We start from the raw sequence: 19,015 nt of genomic DNA, 5'->3' as shown, positions 1-19,015 counted from the left end.
ATACATATTTTACATATAACTTAGTTTGCATATTGTTGTCTCATAATTGACTATGTACGACTTCTCTTGGTGTCTTCTTTATCCTCGAGCTCAGACTTCCTCTTCTCGCCCGTTACACCGTCTCTTGCGATTACTAACTTGTCCTCTCGCTGTTTGTTCTTGGCAGCAACTAATGCTCTGAAATCATCTTGTCCATTCAAGATTGAGGCAGAACCGTCTTTCACCGCTGTCGCGGCTGAAGCGGCGGCAGCAACTGCTGTTGGTCGAGGTTTCGCAATAGCTTTGGCTTTTCGAGCCGCACGAGGTGCAAAGGTCGTTGTTGTTATCTCACTTGTATTGGGGGTCGAAGTCGCGGCAGTCGTTCGACTTCTCTGGGTGGAGAATTGGATCTCATTGCCTTCGAAAATGAACGGTTCAGAGCGTAAAAGGAGTTTTCCAACATCCTACGATACCAAATCAGCATATCAGGACAGCGTCGCGGCTACCCTCAGATTGGACATACCTGAGAAGAGTCGAGTTCGGCGACAGCTTCGTGGGTTTTAGCGAATACTTCCAGTCTTCTAACCGGTATAATTTTCTCGAGGGCTTGATGCAGTAGACCTTCCTGTGTTTTTTCAGGCAGATTTGCCAAGGTTATCAATCTATCTCTTCTTTCGGCAGCTTGATCCGGTTTTCTGGAGTTTCATTAGCGGTAGTACGATGATACGTTTAGATACCGCTCACCGATCCTTGGCTTTCTTGTTGGCAAAATTGGGGTCGCTGATCTGAACTTTTAGGAATTTCTTTTGATAAGAGGTACCATTGAGGGGCAAGCACGCATTTGCATCTGACTGCTTGGATCAGCTTAGCTCCCGCCACCTTGGACTCACCTCCGAAGCCATATCAACAAAAGCAAACCCTCTACAGATCTTCCTGGCAGGATCCCATCCTAACTTGATATGTCGAATGGTCCCACACTAGAAGGAAGGACTATCAGCTGTGCCATTGGACCGATGCCATGAGACCTTACACCTTGTAATAAAGTTCTGACATCCGCCTCTGTCGTTCTGTCATTCAACCCGCCAATGAACAACGTCGCATTACCGACATCACTTCGTTGAGATTTGGCCGATGGATCGGAGATGAGTACATTCATGCTGAATCCTTCCGTGCCCGTCTTGTAACCATGTAAGATCAAAGCCTCTTGAGCCGCAGCCTGGACAAATATAGGTCAACATGAATTCCACCTGAGCTGAGCACGAAGACCTACCGGAGACTCCATAGTCACATAGCAGAACCTTCGGTTATTCGCATACTTCCTGCTGGGCCAACGAATTTGTAATATGCGTCCGTACTATCTGATTAGCGTGGGCAGCCTCTAGAATGACTCACCTGACCGAACAGCTGTCGAAGCGCGGCATCATCGATATCTGGCGCAAAATTGGTGACGAAAAGGGTCGAGCGCCACAGCATAGAGACTGACGTTTCATTGCCATCGATCTTCCTGCGGTCTTTCTGGAGTGCAAGCGGGACCGCATCGACGTTCGAGAACTCCACCAAAGCAGCATCAAACATGCTGTCACTGTCTGCAAGAATGGTTGTTTCCCGTACAGCACCACACTGTTTGGTTATATTAGCTAATTGGATTTGATCTTGTCTCGTATCAAAGCGACATGAGACCTACATCTGAAAAGAGAGAATTGACACGATCCGGGGAGACGCCTTTTGGTAATCCGCTCAGCAAAATCGTAGTATGCTCACGATCACTGAGGAAAATGTGAACATCCGTTAGTAACGAATCTGCATGACTTTGATGGATGTGGGCATATTGTCATCAGCAAACCTACCGTTTGAAGTTCTGGTCCTTTTCGTTGGAAGTGTTGTGTGTAGGATCGATGATCGCTTCGACCTGCTCCGCCACAGGTTGCGACGCAGAATCCGCAACTGCGTCCGTACCGTCGGCCGAGATCATATACTGTTGTTGATCCATCGCAACTTTCTCTCTGCGCTTCAATAACTTGTCCTTCTCCTTATCTATGGTGCTTCTCGCATCAAAAAGGGAGTCCAGAGTACCATGCACGAGCTCGAACTGGATGAGGGCATCGTATACTGCTTCAGGCCAGTCGAGATCGGAGCGATGGATAGCTTTGAGGAATATTTGACGGGCATCTTCGATCTGCCCATGTCGACTATTTTATCAGCTCGTTAATAATGACAAAAACCTACCTTAGAACATCAGTGTGAAGGAGGACCATTTGATACGAAGACGAGCGAGCTTTGTTTGGCTTTCCGATGATTTCTAAGACTTGGTCGAGGTAGTCGAGTGCTCGAGTTTCGGCCTGTCGACTTATCAGCGATGGTGGTGGACTCGAGCTCGGCCGACATACCCAAGAAAGCAGAAACTTCTCCATTTTGAGAGACACATCGCCGCTTTTGTTGACTGGTAGATCAGCGACGGTCGAACTATATCTACTCACCCCTTGAGACCAAATCGAGTCCCCTCATTATGGTAACCATGACTGGATGTAGCGAGGCTAATGGCATCAGCCTTGTCATTCACGTTCGTCCACCTACCTTGAACATTTTCTGGTGGTTCCAATCGGGTCTCATACGCTGCTCTGCAGATGAAAACAGAGGCCAAGTCACTTGTCCGATCGTTGGGCGCCGATAATAAGCCCAGAGCAAGAGATTTTTCAAATATAGCTGTGATTTTACCTAGATCGGAACCATTTTTTTCCTGCCTCATTAGTGTCAATCATATATACACAGACACGTACCTCATTAAGCAACAAGTTGACCCAGATATCCCCATTCTGAGGACATGCCCGAGCAGCTCGTGACCAGATGTGATTGGCAGAATCCAAAGAAAGGGTATCGAGCTGACTATCAGCGGTGTCACTTAAGCCCTTGAGAACTCACCGCCCATCCCGCATACTTTGACCATAATGAGGCCTCGGCGTCCTTGTAAGCTCGTACGGCTTCACCAGCCACGCGAACCTGTTCGTGTATTGCATCGATCGCAGAGTGATCTTTGTCGTGGTCTCCTTTTCCTTGGTTTTCCGACTGATGCTCACGGTGTTTCAAGGAGTCTACAGCTGCATCCAAGGCCATGTGCGATGGATTCATGGCTTTGGCGTATTGCGCAACAGCCCGCTCGTAAACACTTTTCGTGAGATGTTGATCATGCTGTGGTCCTTTCCCGCGCGTATTATTCCTAGCCCGTGAGTCGGATTCCCAGGCCGCATACTCGGTCAATATTTGTGTTCGAGCGTTGTCATCGGTAGCGTATGACTGCCATTGGTCAGCGATGGATCTTCGGACTCCACCAACTCACGATCTGTTCCTCGAAATCGTTCCTGGTTCTACCGTACCGTTTCTCGCTCAACTTCATCTTTGCTGGTCGGCTAGCTTCTGTCGATTGCACCATTCTGGCCTCATATTCTTCCTGGCAGTACTGGGAGCAGAAGCTGGAGTATGCACTAGAAGTTTGGTCGAAGTCTGAAACGGTTTAGCTCTGCCCCTGACGAGCATGACTCACTAGTATGAGGAACGGCCATTCGTTCAGAGAACATCAGGTGGATTTGGTCGAGCGTAGATGTTCTGAGCGCAACATAGTATAATATCTATTTAGCGACAGATCTGTATCAACTCGTTGGCTAGTATGAACTCACTTGTCCGAAGCGTTCTTCAACAAATCCAATTCCCACTGCAACCATAATTGCCAAAGCTGATGGCTCCCACTCAACATGCCCTGTCCTCTTTCGTACAAGGCTTTGATCATGCTTCTGGCGGTATCCGCAGTAAGGAACTCTTTCACCTCGGAATCAACAGCTAATGCCGGTCCCTCATTAGAGGCGTTTCCCGATACACCCGCATGGAAGCAATGAATCACAAAGTTTATGTGACGAGCCAGCACGGCAATGGCTTCGTGGATCGTCAGCAACATCAAATTCATGATATAACTTACATATATAATCCTGTTCTGCCAAAGTGAACTTCTCCGATATCTCCAGGAAGGCATCCAAGGAAAGCGGTAACGCACATGACGATAACCTGAGATCGAAATAGGATAACCAAGTGGCTGTAATGAACTTCAGTCAGTCCAAACTCGGGAGCTCAAAAGTGGAATAAACTCACCTTCATCGAGCATTATGAGAGATGAAAGTCTATCGTAAGCGTCGAGCACCTCGGCCGTCATACCCAGAACGAGCATGAGGCGAATCTGATTACGGATGAGAATGACATTGTCCGGATGTTGTTCCAAATCCAAGAGGACTTGACTGAGGGCAGTCAGAGTGTCTTCGGCGTTATCCTCGGAGCCTGCTGGATTCTGTGAGTCTGACTCTGCCATGGCGAGATAATGAGGGATGATGATGTTGCTGTTGGGTGATGTCGTTGTACACATAGAGATAGAAAAGAGAGCAACAAAATAGGCTTAATCTATACTTGGAGACGATGGTAATGCAGGTATGTGTGTATGTCACGTGACTTGAATCCTATCCTATATACAGATAATACACACATGGAGCATATCCACCAACACAGTCAAAGACAACGCTCATTCATAATGAGCTATTTTAGACTGTGAAGCAGGATATCAAGATGCTCTTGCCACGTATCACCCGTTTACACCCCTACAGCACCCCCTCACAGCGATCCCCTCCCCCTTCCCGATGCCTGTCTCTCGCCCTTCGATAGCGATATCATCTATGAGCAAGTCGACGGCTGGAGGAATCGTCGCTTGTCGACATCCTTTGGCAGCAACCCGCATCCTCATATATCATATGTGCTGACACCAGACGCAAGTGAATGAACGTGCTACATCCGAAAGTCAAAATGAAAATGAAGCTGTTTAGTCAGGCTGTCGGTGCAGGCTCCCAAAAAACCAGTACACGCACGGGCTGGCATCAAAAGAAGACATAGTTTCAGGCTTTGAACCGAGGTCCGGACCTGTGTGAATTGGAAAACAAGAAGCATGCTCACACTGCACAATGGTTTCTTCCCGCTTTAGGTATGGACTTGCTTTGTAGGTAATTGGCCAGTTTGATAGAGCTTCGTGATCCTTAGAGCCATTCTTGCGAACACAGCAGACGATAGTCTATACCTCACGGCGAGTGATTGCGGTGCCGTCAGTAGTTGGCAGGGGAGAGAGTCACTCCTGTCCTTTTAACACGAGAGGCACCTTCAGCCGCCGGTCAGACATACTGCAACCCCACAATCGGCGAACGAGAATATGCAAGCTCGAGCTCTGTCGAGGGAGTAGATCAAAAAATTAGATTTAAGCTTTGGCCTTGTCGTGGAAAGCTTGTATCCGCATCTAGTTTCAGCCTCCTCCAGCAACCATCGAAGGGGAAATAGGATACAGTCAATGGAAGGAGGATGACGGTAGGGAGAGGAGACAAGGTTAGTTAATGGGAATGAACAGTCCGACCTGAAGATGGCAAGTATCAAGAGAGATACTAGCATCGACTCGCAAGCCGATAGAAGTAGACTTGACGATTTTATTGTGAGACGTTCGAACTCCTTCAACTTCAACCATGAAAAACTGTTAAGTACGACAGGAAGTAGGGCGCATAAAAGGAAATCAATGAACACAAGATCGATTAAGATAAAAGGAAGTGGGCTCGGCAGCTCCCGGAGATTTACAATGAATCACCTAGACCATGCACACGATGGATTGCAGATCATGCCGGAGTCGAAAGAAGCATGCGACATGACTGACACCTGTAGACTTTATACAATCGTCCGCTTCGACAGGACATATTCTCAATTACAATCTGTTCGCGATGATAGCGGTCGGCGACTCATGGCGCTGTGACCAGTATATCAGCTCAGGTTTCCTTCATATATAGCACATCAGAATTGATGACAGGCGTTGGACCGGCTCGCAAGCACGAATGGTGAGCTATGGCTTCGTGTTTTCCAGGCCTTGGGCCTTCTCTTTCCTAGTGCGAATGGCGAGACTGCAAAGTATAGCATGGATACAAGATCGGGATCACTGTATATACTGCGCGGAGGGGATAGCACGCAGCTGGGCCCCTAATGAAATTTGTGTGCAACAGTGTCACTGTAATCGGTTTCTATACTATGTATGTTGACTGAGTGATTTCAAATCTTCTCCAACGAGAATTATTGCACCAGATGCATGCTATACATCGCAGCAGGTGGTTATCGCAGAGTTTTAAGCTTTTGCAGTGTAGGCATGCAACACCATATAAAGATCGGAGTTGTTGCGGAAGTCGCCATGCTTCAATGTTAAATGTTAGGGGGGTGGTGCTAAGGTATTCCCAATTCAGCTATATTGACAGTGGTAAGGATAGTGTGGTATGACGAAGTATATGAGATGCATCTATATGTGTATAGCGCTATGAAGAAGAAGAAAGAAGAGAAAGACATAAAGATGATAGTTGACTATAAGACAAGTAGAAAGGCTCTCTGCTGAGGTTGTTGCTAGATCATTGTGACATTGTCTGCAGAGGGGACATGAGATAGAGAGACAGTTTTATTGTTTACCTTTTCTCTTACAAAGTGATATTGCATAGCAATGTGTTTTGACTTTTCATGGTTGACCGGATTCTTTGCAAGGGAGATGGCGCCAATGTTGTCATTGTAGAGTGGGAAGAGATCATTGCCTAAACCAAGTTGAAGATCCTCCAGAAGTAGCCTTAACCATACAGCTTGCCAAGTAGCATCTGCTGAAGCCATGTACTCTGCTTCAGTTGTAGACAGAGCAACAGTTGGTTGCCTGCGACTTTTCCAAACTACTATCCCATCATACACCTTGAAAATGTAACCAGTGGTAGATCTCCTAGTTTCCAAATCTCCTCCCCAATCTGCATCCACATATCCAAGTGCAACTCGTTTGCTTGATCCAGCATCAAAGGTGAGACAAAGGTCGGTGGTACCTCTAATGTACCTAAGACAGTGCTTGGCAGCTTTCCAAAGGTCCGAGTTGCATTTGCTAAGGTACCGAGATAGAACACCAGCAGCATGTGCTAAATCAGGTCAACTGGTTGTGGACGCATAAAGGATCGAGCCAACTACCTGAGCATATGGTAGTTGACGTGCTTGCTCATGTTCTTCGTTGGTGGAGGGTATAGCTTTGAATCCAGTTGGCAGAGGTGATCGACTTGGGTTGCAGTTTGACATGTCAAATCGATCCAGTAGAGCTTCCAGGTAGTGTTCTTGTGAGATATAGAGCTTGCGCTGTGCTCTATTCCTATATATGTTGAAGCCAAGGAAGTAACCAGCATCGCCGGAGTTGTTACATTCAAACTTGTTGTGGAGATCCTTCCTGAACTTGTTGAGAGCAGGAGTCAAGTTACCTACAATGAGAGTATCGTCCACATTAACACTCAACATGAGCAATTCCCTCTCATGTCTTCTAACATATAAACAAGGATCAGCCCTGGTTGGGATCAATCCTTGTTCCCTTAACCACTTGTCAAATTCTAGGTTGAAGCATCGAGGTGATTGTTTGAGACCATATAATGACTTTTGCAGGAGAAGTACCATGTTTGCAGGGATACCACTTCCTTCAGGTGGTTCCAAAGAAATCTCTTCCTCCAGTCCACCTTTCAAGAAAGCAGCAATGGTGTCCGTCTGTATACAGTCGAGGTTGAAGTAGTTGACCAAGGCAAGGAACACTCAATGTGAATCCTTATGAGCGACTGCAGCAAAGACTTCATTGTAGTCTATTCCAGCAATTTGAGAGTATCCCTTAGCCACCCATCAAGCTTTATAAGCAGCAGATTTACCAGTTTCACCATCTATCTTTCTACTGTAGACCCATCTTGCTTTCAGAGTTCTACCTTTGGCTTGTTCCCTTCCATACTCGGTACTTTTCCATCTTTGACAGTTCATCATCCATAGCCTTTTTCCAATGCTCCGCCTCACCCAAGTGTATAGCTTCTTTCCAGAATTGAGGTAAGTTGGTAGCAGCAGTAGCATTGGCAAGAGCAAGTTCTTCAGTTCCCCAGGAATCAGGATCATCGGTAATTGCCATTGGATCAATTGAGTCAATACTAAAATCAGGTAGCGATGATTGTTGAGATGCAGGTGAGTCAGTTACAATGAGAGGTGATGATGGTGCAGGACTAGATTGTTGAGATGTGACAGTGTGATCATTGGTTCCACCATTATTTCCATCTTCAACATCAATGTTACCAATAGTGTCAAATCTCCTTTCCAAGTTGCGCAGTGTAGTGTCAAGTCCAAATCTGTTTGTCTATCTCTCTGATCTGCTGCTGCTAGTTGTCTAAGCAGTATCCTAGGTGATTCACGAGGTCTAGGAGCGGTGTCATACTCTTCATTGGAGATAGTGATAGTTTGTTGATTGTGATTTGACACGTTTGACACTTTTGACACATTTTGACACTTTTGACACTTTTGACCAATTTGACAATTTTGACACTTTTGACAATTTTTGACACTTTGACCGAGTTGACCCATTTCAGATACTGGCTTGTCTAACACGATGTCCCTTGACACGACCATTTTTCTATACTCCTCATCCCATACCCTGTAGGTGGAAGTACTGACATCGTGTTCATATCCCATGAACAATCCCTCTCAATATCTTGAATCCAGTTTGGTGGTTTTACTGTATTGCCTATACCAGATCTTTTCACCAAATGCTCTTAGCCAATTAAAGTTGAACTTCTGGTCAAATCATTCTTCAATTGGGATGGTCTTGCCATTGCTAGTGACGGAATAAATGATCTATCGCCACACTCATACAATATATCACAGCGTATATTGTAGGGTCTTGTAGGGGTCTTGTAGGGGTTGTCATAGGGGTCAGTGCAAGAGGGTGAACAGTTGCAAGTGAAGACAATGTACCTTGCGGCATCTGCCCAGAACGTCTTGTCAAGACCAGTTTCAGACAAAAGAGTTCTAACACCATTCAAGATTGTTGTTACGGACCTGTCCTTGGTAGCCTTCGAGTATATCACCAAAGACAGAGTGGAATGTAGATGTTTACAAGCTTGAGTTACAAATGACAGATGGCAACTCGTAGTATCTGTGAATTGATCGACGGAACTTGTGAAGTCGAAAGATAGTGGACTTACAAGAATGAATGAGTCGAATAGCAAGCAACGACAAGTATTGCTGGGTTGGAGCGAAGGCGTTGTAGAGTGTATCTTATTAATAATTTTGATCCTGGAGGGGGTCAATCATGACTACAAAGACTACAAGCTTATATACTTTTTTTTGGATAGCTATTCAAGTTACTTATACCGAGTTATGAGTCTTTGGGAAACAAGGATTCAAGACATGAGTCTCGAGTTACGAGTATTTGAGAAACGAGTTATCGAGAAACGAGCGTTCGAGAAATAATACCTAAACCTACAGGGTCGTGACAATTGTCAAATGTGCTCGTTCCACCCTTCCATTCTGTGCATTGACCTTTCTATTCAGTTGATTCTCAGCCATGTTGATGAAGTTCTCAAACCATGTATGGCTTGTGATTTCTCTCTAAGCAGTGTTATGTAAATATGCCTGGTGTAATCATCATAAACTGTTAAGAAGTACCGATTACCACCTCTTGAAGTAACAGAAGCAGGCTCCATAGACCAACATGTAATAAGCCAAGTGGAGCAGTAGCACAAGTGTTCTCAGGAGCAGGTGATGAAGGTAATCGACCAGTTTTGCCTTTGACACATGATTCACAGCTAAAACTCAATACATCCTCAGGACTAGTGTTTACAAGCACATCTTTTCCCAACCTTCCAGTTCTAGCCAACCTCATGATATCTCTTACACCCAGGTGACCTAAATGACAGTGCCAAGTGAAGAGAATCAGCAGAGGCCTGGAAAGCAGTAGCGAGATGACTTGCCTTGAAGACATACAAACCATTGGAAAAGGGGGCGGTAATGACAGTGTTGTTGTGTTTATTGGACAAACAGCCAGTGAAGCAGTCAAATGTCCATTTCATAGAAGGGGGTTTCTTGTTGACAGCGATGAGATTGCAAAAGAGATCAGGGACAGAGAGGACACTGTTGAGAGTGAGTTTGCCCAGAGTGAGAGTACCTTGACCAGCAGTGAGGAGTCGAGCACCATTGCCAATTTGACACCTCAACCAACCATGTGATGGGAAGCACCAAAGTTGACAATGAAGGCTTCTGAGGGGGCAGCATTGGTGGCATAGACATGGTAGGAAAAGGCATCACCATCAAAGTCGGTGTCGAATGTGATTGAGCGAGTTGACACAGCAATTTTGACATCTCCATCCAGATTTGACACATTGGATGAATTTGACAGATTTGACAGATTTGACAGATTTGACAGATTTGATAGATTTGACACCTCATCCTTTCTAACATCATTTGACACATGCGCTTGACCATTCCCACCATTTTTAGCTTTGTTGGCATTACTAAGGCGGCAGTCCACAGTGTTGTGAGTCGAAGACTTGTGGATGCTACACCACTTCTCACTCCATTGACCCCTCTGACCAGTTTGACCATTGTTGTTGAATTTACCATTTTGACCGTTTTTGAAGTTTTGACCAGTAGCTTTGTTGGCCAATGCAAAAGTACCCTTTCTATTAGCCTCTGCAGAGACAGAAATTTGCACATTGGCCAAAGTAAGATCATGCCTTGACCAGAGGTTCTGTTTGAACAGTTCCCGGGAATTGGGTAAAGCAAAAGTCATGGCATAAGCCAACATAGTATCCTCTTTCCAATCACCACCAGCTTTGATCTGAGTATGTGCCAATCTAATTTCTGACATCTTTTTGACACAGTTGTCACCTTCAGCAGCATGGTTGTTACACATTTGTTGGATAAGTTGAGCACGTCTAGCACCAACAGTAGCAGAGAAGGCCTTTTCCAGTTCATCCCAGAGACCTTTAGGATTGGGATTGTTGAGATCAAGTGAGGCAGAGGATAGACCAGTTAAGACAGTAGGATAGGGCAATTGGAGAATGATTGCACAGGCTTTGGCAGCTTGTTCAATTGGGCAAAGGCAGGAGCAGGAGTATTGGATTTGACCAGAGTGAAAACTCAAAGCCCTTTGAGGATAAGACAAGTTTTGACCAAGATTGACGAAGCAGCATAACCCTCAGATCTTCAGCTCAATCACCTCGAACACATGGCCTTACTGTATCTGTTTGGCTCACATCGTTTCCAAAAGATGCCCGGGAGTACTTGTAAAGTAGCATGAATGTTTCAGCACCATCCAAATGGTGATGATGACGTCGATAAACATCTCACTCAGCCTTTGCTCCAATGCAAAAACCCTCAACATACATTTGTCAGGCAAAACGGACCGTCAGGATGGCGCGCAAACGGTATTCAGATCAGCAAACATTTATTTCGGTTGCTTGTGAAGGAAAGAACACCTGGGTGTTGTCAATCTTGGTTAAATATCTATTATACATACGCAGGATATACAGATATGTACTTCACACACCGAGTAAATATCGGTATTAGGAAAGCTATGGAAATCATTTGAGTCATGCAAATATCTACAACGAACTGGGCTGGACTCGACCCACTACAGTCGGATCGTCGACGACGGAATAATACGGCGATTTCTGATATATATGTACAACAGGGAGAGTATGGTCCAAAGACGAATATATGTGCGATGTTCGAGAACGAAAAGGGAGAAATGCCAATAGACACCGCGATGACATCTCTAGGAAGCAGCATTATGGGGAGAGTCCCAGAACGAAGGTAGAACGTCTGCGGGTGTATTCAGCCGATATATACAGCTTGCAGAAGACGCTGGACTCACAATCCTTGGACTTGAAAGCCCACCACTGGGTATATTCTTCCTCGGAACCGTTCCTCAGACCCACAAGACCCCATCGACCCCGAAGACCCGCTCCAATCAATCTATTTGCCAGGGAGGCATCCTCCAAACCTTCGACCCAGATGATTACGTGATCAGGTTCATCGATTGTCGCTTTCTCTCGATCCAAGGGAAGAGAGGTGGTGATATCAGTAACCTCCTCATCGATGTCCGAATCATCCTTATGGGTATCGCGCGTTCGCCATTTTTCCTTCGGCGTCCATGGAGCTGGAACAGTTACCAAGCGATGACAACGAGTTGCGTAGACGGGAATACCGTGTTGTTGGGCCACCGGTGGGAGGATAGCCACGACTCGTCGACGGGCGTAAGGAATATACTCAATGAGGGAGATGTCCTTGAGGATCAATGGCTGGACGAAGGGCATCAAGTGAGGACACGCTAGAAATCTTCATGTTAATTCGGGTTCCTTCGGCATCATGATAACACTAACCTTCTTCTTTGGTCAAAGGTACAGGTCTATTGTCGGCGACTTGGCAAGGCAAAATCAGCTGCATTAATCGTACAGGTGCGTGTTATCGATCACTTACTCGGCTCAACGTACCATCCGCCATCATCTGCCTTCTTATGGGAGTCCTCTTGACCGACATTGGGTTCAGTCCAGCTGATACGATCTCTTTCTGGTCCGCCTCTTTCCGCTCCACCCCATGATCCACCGAACAAAGTCCAATTGGCGCGATTCCAACCGGTGCCAATCCCCAATTGATCTTCGAGTGTCTTTGCATCCAGCAAAGCTTGAGGAGCAGAACGAGCTACGTCGCAGGCTCGCTTCAAGGCAGGTGCCAAGGTCGCTTCGGGAAGAACGTCGTAATATACGAGAAAGGACATGAATGCGGCAGTGATGACTAGATTGAAGCTAAGCTTTTTTGTAGTTGCAGTGATTCAACGGAACATACCTGTAAACTTGTATGCAGGTTCAAAGTCCCTGCAGACACCAAGTAAGCTAAGACATACTTCAAGAAGAATGGGGATTCGCTTACCATCCAGCCTCAGCTTCTCGACGGGCCAAGGCGAGGATACCCCGAACACAAGTTTCTGGGTCGGTGAGCAAGACACAAATCTCGTCTGCATGCGGTTGCTGATCATGGTCTTGGAAAGAGGCATACTCTGTCCCTTGGCTGAGATGACCTGTTGGAGCGACATACTCGAATCCGCGAGGACCGGAGCCAGGCCAATGATTGCCCTTGAAAGAGGGTCGAAGGCCGAAAGCATTACGAAGCTGTACCTAATGTCAGCAGTCGCCATGATCCAGGAAGCTGGTTGCGCGGTGCAACATACCAATTGAAACAAACGCTTGCTCCTGGTAAATTGGAATTCGGCGTGCCTTGAATATTCGAAATCTCTTGTAGCAGAGAGTACTATCATAGGACGTTAATGTTGAAACTGATCAACCTAGGAGAGACCTTACGTCGCGTGAAAGGTGGGATTGACCTGAATACAGCCAGCTGTCATCAGCACCCAACACCTAGATCTCAGACAACGGTCTCAACTCACTCGTCATAGTCTGATTTACTGGTTCCTTCAGGCTCTTGCCATGAGGAATCATATCCGATAAGCCAGCATTCCTCTTTGGTCACGCGGAATCCTGGTCTACCCGCAGCGTCCTTCTTTCGATGATCAGCGTGCCTTCGTTTGGTTCGTCTGGCTTCCTCTTTCTCCTCGAAGGTTATACCAGCAAAAGGATGGCCTACCAGAACCAGCCGGGTGTCGTTGTTGTCGCACGGAGTTGCAAGAACGGGTGAATCTGAGTGAGCAAACGAATGAGTAACACGGATATCAACTGTCAGCAAAGTAATTCTGGAAGCTTAGGAATGTATCAATTAACCTACGTTGACTGATCTCGAGAGACTTGCCAGCTTGAGGTAGCCATACACCATAGTCTTCCCAAGTTTCGATCGGTTTGACATGAATGCCAGGAGGAATGGTCAGGAAAGAAGGAAATACCAGCTCATGCTCGATCACGTCAGCTTGTGAGCTGAGATCACAATGGTTGACCATGTTGAGGCGAAGACACCTTATATGAAACGGTGGAGGCGGAGTAACGATGTAGCTGTTGTTAAGAAAGGTATCAACTTGTGATCCCGACTGGATTAGGAATGGTATTAAAAGCTGCAATGAGAAGAATGGAAGTATACACGAGTAAGGAAGGGAGAGGAAAGGAGAGAGAGACAGAGAGAAAGACAAGAGGAAAAGGAAAAGAAAAAGGACAAAACAAATAGATGCACCATATATACAATGTAATTTAAGTAGAGAGTAGATATCGAAGCACAAACCCCCCATGGGGAGGCTCGGAAGTTCGAGTTGTAAGAGTTACGTAATTCTACTGATAAGGAGGTGCTTCATGGACTACTACATGTACGCGTATGATTTTGATTTTTTTTTTCCAATTTCTATTATTTTGATTCCGTTTGATCAGTCATTCCAGCCCTGGGCCAAGTAAGCTAAGCTGCGGCAAAGTGATAAAAAATGTAAACAAGATAAATATACAAACAAACAAACAAATCACATACCATACTACTATACTACCCTACACTAACAACTACTAATCTCACATATCATATGGAGCTGACTGCTCTACTCGAATCATACATAACTTGATCACCCTATACCTCATAAACTATAAATCAAGACAACCAAGTAATTGTGCATAGTTCTCACTCATAACTCATAGAATACATAGTATCACACCACTCACACCCGATCCAAATTCGCCCCCCTCCCCTCCTGTCACCCTCATTCCACAACCGATCATGCCAGTATCTTCACGTAAACCACCTCCGCGAGCTCAGCCGTACGAGTACCTAGCGCCCGCCAGTCATTCCCAATCCACCTCGAGTCATTCCTACTCCCCAGCGTACACTCCCATTGATTCAACCGCTTCACCAAGGAATCCTTCACCTGCACCACCTTATGACAATCGGTTCGGTGCTAACCCCGATCCCTTCACTGGCACTCGTATGTTGGCTTATGGTCCATCGGGCCCAGCCAATGACACTTCAAATCACTTGCAGCAACCTTACGTTCCTCCATACGCCGCCCCTCTCACCCAGCCCTTACCACCGGGGTCACAGCTAGGGTCAAATAGACTCCCCTTCTTTGAAGCTGCTTTGGCTCGATCCAGGGGTCAAGTGTCACCGGAACCAACGATACAAGCCATCTCTGCTCCAGGATATGGTCAGCCTTTACCATCTTATCTTCCCCCACCTGATCCCAATCATCCCAACTTGGCTGTGGGTTTCACACAGTCCAATACGGTCAGATTCGCAACGGCCCAGAACCCGAGCTACAACAGGGAGACATCTCGATCCCCTTCCCCTGGGCTTGACGAGAGCTTTGATCAGGATTACGAGAGAACATACGATTATGGCGGTGAACACGATGTGGAAAAGGCTTTATTGGATCACGAAGATCACACAAGTAATCAGATCGAGGTCCTTGGCTCAAACAGGTGGAATGAAAAATCAATGGGTTACATCGGAGGGGATGATGGAGATCTTTCGCTGCCTCCCTTGCGAGGCGCTGCCGTGTCAGGTCAAATCATTCCACCCAGTATCCACATACGGGGACCAACAGGATCAACAATCCCCTCGGATATTGCGACATCTACTACACAACATTTCGGACCCGCACCAACAGGTCGAGTGGGTCGGAGAACTCATAACGCAGCTGGGCACCGTCGAATCAAGCAGTCAGCTACCCTTGATGACAACGGATTCTTCGCTGTGGACATGCCTATCCCAACAAGACTTGCTCAATTCTTACCGGTCAAAGGAGTCGAGGAGCAGAAAAGTACGAGGTGAGTGTTCAAGTACGTTCAGGAGAGACAGAAAGTGACCTACCTTCTCAAGGTATACTGCCGTGACAACAGATCCAGATGACTTCCCCACTTCCGGTTTGCGTCTACGACAGAATATGACCGATCCTCCTCGACAGACAGAGCTCTTTATCGTCATCACTATGTACAATGAAAACGCAGAGCTCTTCTGTCGAACCTTGTGCGGTGTGATGAAGAATATCGCTCACTTGTGTGGCCGAAAGAATTCGAGGGTATGGGGTAAAGACGGATGGCAAAAGGTGAGCAAGATGACATAGGGCTCAAGCTGACAAAGGGTTAGGTTGTGGTGTGCATCGTGGCCGATGGACGTAAAGCCGTAAATCCTCGGGTACTGGATTGTCTGGCGGCCCTTGGTGTATATCAAGAAGGTGAGGTCTATTTGTAGTGATCAATTGGCTGATTGCGATGTAGGTGCAATGACCAACAAAGTCAAAGATCGAGCCGTGACAGCCCACGTTTTCGAGTATACCACAAGTTTTGCTCTGGATGCGGACCTACATTTCAAGTACCCAGATAAAGGTATTGTCCCATGCCAAATCATCTTTTGTTTGAAGGAAAAGAATGTGAGTGGCAGCACTCGGTAGAATCTATCCGTGCGCTAAATTGGGGATCATAGGCCAAGAAAATCAACTCACATAGATGGTTCTTCAATGCTTTTGCTCCTTTGCTTTCGGTGAGCTCCATCGATCGCACAAAGCGCAGATTGAGCTGATCACCGGCTAAGCCTAACGTGTGTATCCTTTTGGATGTGGGAACCCGCCCGGCCTTGAAATCGTTGTACTATCTCTGGAAAGCCTTTGATCTCAACTCGAACGTGGGTGGTGCCTGTGGAGAGATTGCAACGTTCAAAGGCAAAACCTGGCGAAGTTTGCTCAACCCTTTGGGTAAGTATTGGATCCGGAATGAATGATCAACGTACACTAATCTGCATGCCACAGTCGCGGCCCAGTGCTTCGAATATAAAATGTCGAACATCCTCGATAAGCCAATGGAAAGTTTGTTCGGGTATTGCTCAGTGCTTCCGGGAGCGTTTTCCGCTTATAGGGTAAGTGCTACCATGATGTGATCGAGACTTTGACACTGAATTTGCCTCAGTGGATTGCCCTTCAAAACAATGCGGATGGAACTGGGCCATTGGCATCCTATTTCCAAGGAGAAAACCTGCACACTGGTAAAGCAGACACCTTTACGGCTAATATGTGAGTAACACAACGATCAAATTCAGAGAAGCTTGCTAATTCAATTGTTTACAGGGTGAGCACACAGCATAGTCTGCTGCACAAATCGCTAACCCTATTGACCATAGTATCTGGCTGAGGATCGTATTCTTTGCTTTGAAATTGTGTGAGTGTATCTCCGAGTCACCGAGCTTGACTGTACCTGATTATGTTTGCAATGTAGTGCCAAGAAGAAGGCCAATTGGGTTTTGAAATTCGTGAAATCAGCTGTAGGAGAGACCGATTGCCCAGACACTATACCTGAATTTATCGCTCAGCGTCGAAGGTGAGTCCAGCAAAAAGACAATGATGGATATTGATCTTCGCTTCAGGTGGCTCAACGGTTCTTTCTTTGCTGCTGTAAGTGGCCTACTGGCGTACTTGAATGTGTCTGACACGGTGTACACAGGTATATTCACTCATCCACGTTGCACAAATCTGGCGGTCAGATCATTCGCTCCTGAGGAAGTTATCTCTGATGCTGGAATTCGCATACAACGCCCTCAACTTGCTATTTTCCTGGTTCTCGCTTGCCAACTTTTACATCTTTTTTGTTAGTAATCTTAGTTCTGATGTGGCCACTGCAAAGCTGATTTAACGATAGGTAATCCTTACTCGAGCGCTTGAGGGGGAAGCATTCAAAATCCCTCGTATCGACATACTGAACTCCATCGCACAGGTGAGTGGTTCAAGTAGAGATTCTCCGCTTACTTGAGAAGTACGGATATCTGGGTGCACTTGTTGCTTGTTTCATCTTCGGTATGGGCAATCGGCCTCAAGGGTAAGCATCCACTTTGGAGGTTCATGATTCTTATCCGAGCTAATCATTTCGATCAGTTCTCCATGGAAATACAAAGCTACAATCTACTTTTTTGCGGTATTAACAACATAGTGAGCCGAAAGACAGAAAGTGATTACACCACAACTGACTAGGCATGCCAGTATGCTTGTGGCTGCGGTGTTATGCACGGTGCAAGCCATCAAGAATTTTGATAGTCCTGTGTTCTCTCGAATGGTGGTATCACTGATTTCGACATATGGTATCTTCGTCGCCAGCAGTGTTTTAGCTTTGGACCCCTGGTACGTCCAGAGTGCGTTTGCGCTCAGCTATAGCTGACGAATGGTACAGGCATCTATTTACCTGCTTCATTCAATACATACTGTTTTCACCCAGTGAGTTTCTCTGACCAACATCGTAGAATCTCAGCTGACATGTAATTGCCAGCCTATGTCAACGTTGTGAGTAAACCCCGTTTTTATGTTCCAACGACATTCCCCGTATATTGACCGACGACTTCTGTACCTCTTCAAGCTCAATGCCGTGAGTCCTTCACTCTCTTTGTGAACGGAATCTAGCTGACCCGGTTCTTCAGTACGCATACTCCAATCTGTAAGTTCGTCCCAGAAAACGCAGGGGCACTCCGCAATGCTAAATACCTCTCACAATTGAACAGGCATGATTTGTCATGGGGTACCAAGGGTTCAGATTCTATTCAGGAAAGCGACCTTGGAGCTGTTCAGGGTGTTGGCAAACATGTCGAGGTTGAGCTTGTATCCGCGCAACAAGATATCGACATTGCCTACCAGGATGCCCTAGACAATATTCGCTTAAAAGGAACTCGCGTCGAAGAAATTGACGCGAAGAAAGACAATTCCGAGCAAGCGCAGAAGGACATATACGTAAGTGGACGCAAAGCAGAGAAACCTGGTTTGATCACTGACATAATGCAATCGTAGGCTAATTTCCGAACAAACGTGAGTGTGCATTGGCAGCAACAGGCAGATGATGTGCGGACTGACATGCGCCAAAATTAGTTACTGCTCTGTTGGTCGTTGTCAAATGCGTTATTAGCTAGTGTCATATTATCTGGAGGTACGACATCTACTTTTGACTCTTCGGGAGATTCGCGAACTGCAGTCTATATGCTTGTCATACTGAGTGAGTGTTAGACTGAACCTCGAACTCCTCGTGGAAGAATCGTTGACGTGGCTATTTGCTGCAGTTTTTGTTGCTGGAATGGCTTTGTTCCGGTTCATCTGCTCGACCATGTATCTCATCATCAGGCTCTTTGCTGGATAGAGATGTATGAGGGCGACCAAGTAGGATAGAATATATACATAGGTAGACATTGTTGGGAGATGTAGATGCCAGAAGTAACATAGACA

General features: G+C 46.2%; 4 protein-coding genes across 4 annotated transcripts; 2 read left to right on the top strand and 2 right to left on the bottom strand.

Annotated features, from left to right (window-relative positions):
* Positions 1–50: 50 nt before the first annotated feature.
* I302_106966 (uncharacterized protein) lies at positions 51–4,330 on the bottom strand (the record flags this gene model as incomplete). The annotated part of the gene is made up of 18 exons (XM_065870377.1): positions 51–443; positions 503–674; positions 724–782; positions 870–956; positions 1,010–1,195; positions 1,250–1,294; positions 1,372–1,599; positions 1,664–1,745; positions 1,827–2,155; positions 2,232–2,318; positions 2,367–2,409; positions 2,457–2,716; positions 2,899–3,270; positions 3,314–3,390; positions 3,518–3,579; positions 3,651–3,903; positions 3,947–4,060; positions 4,117–4,330. The coding sequence occupies 18 exons, from the start codon at positions 4,328–4,330 to the stop codon at positions 51–53; spliced, it is 3,063 nt and encodes a 1,020-aa protein (XP_065726449.1).
* Positions 4,331–11,623: 7,293 nt separating this feature from the next.
* On the bottom strand, positions 11,624–13,795 carry I302_106965 (uncharacterized protein; the record flags this gene model as incomplete). Its single annotated transcript, XM_019192387.1, has 10 exons — positions 11,624–11,670; positions 11,723–12,178; positions 12,231–12,269; positions 12,328–12,642; positions 12,694–12,722; positions 12,778–13,016; positions 13,076–13,155; positions 13,206–13,228; positions 13,292–13,541; positions 13,627–13,795. The coding sequence occupies 10 exons, from the start codon at positions 13,793–13,795 to the stop codon at positions 11,624–11,626; spliced, it is 1,647 nt and encodes a 548-aa protein (XP_019045384.1).
* A 752-nt stretch (positions 13,796–14,547) lies between these two features.
* Positions 14,548–17,564, top strand: I302_106964 (uncharacterized protein; the record flags this gene model as incomplete). The annotated part of the gene is made up of 14 exons (XM_065870376.1): positions 14,548–15,593; positions 15,646–15,844; positions 15,913–16,000; positions 16,044–16,195; positions 16,249–16,305; positions 16,357–16,516; positions 16,571–16,677; positions 16,728–16,803; positions 16,858–16,886; positions 16,939–16,976; positions 17,034–17,135; positions 17,182–17,209; positions 17,259–17,402; positions 17,454–17,564. The coding sequence occupies 14 exons, from the start codon at positions 14,548–14,550 to the stop codon at positions 17,562–17,564; spliced, it is 2,337 nt and encodes a 778-aa protein (XP_065726448.1).
* A 46-nt stretch (positions 17,565–17,610) lies between these two features.
* On the top strand, positions 17,611–18,929 carry I302_106963 (uncharacterized protein; the record flags this gene model as incomplete). The annotated part of the gene is made up of 10 exons (XM_065870375.1): positions 17,611–17,630; positions 17,687–17,740; positions 17,792–17,929; positions 17,979–18,022; positions 18,075–18,088; positions 18,223–18,239; positions 18,304–18,529; positions 18,587–18,604; positions 18,665–18,788; positions 18,853–18,929. The coding sequence occupies 10 exons, from the start codon at positions 17,611–17,613 to the stop codon at positions 18,927–18,929; spliced, it is 732 nt and encodes a 243-aa protein (XP_065726447.1).
* Between the last annotated feature and the right edge of the window lie 86 nt (positions 18,930–19,015).

The sequence above is a fragment of the Kwoniella bestiolae genome, chromosome 5 (assembly GCF_000512585.2).
Source record: "Kwoniella bestiolae CBS 10118 chromosome 5, complete sequence".
NCBI lineage: Eukaryota > Fungi > Basidiomycota > Tremellomycetes > Tremellales > Cryptococcaceae > Kwoniella > Kwoniella bestiolae.
The sequence above is the reverse complement of the archived record's forward strand: the minus strand, read 5'-3'. Positions and strand labels throughout refer to the sequence as shown.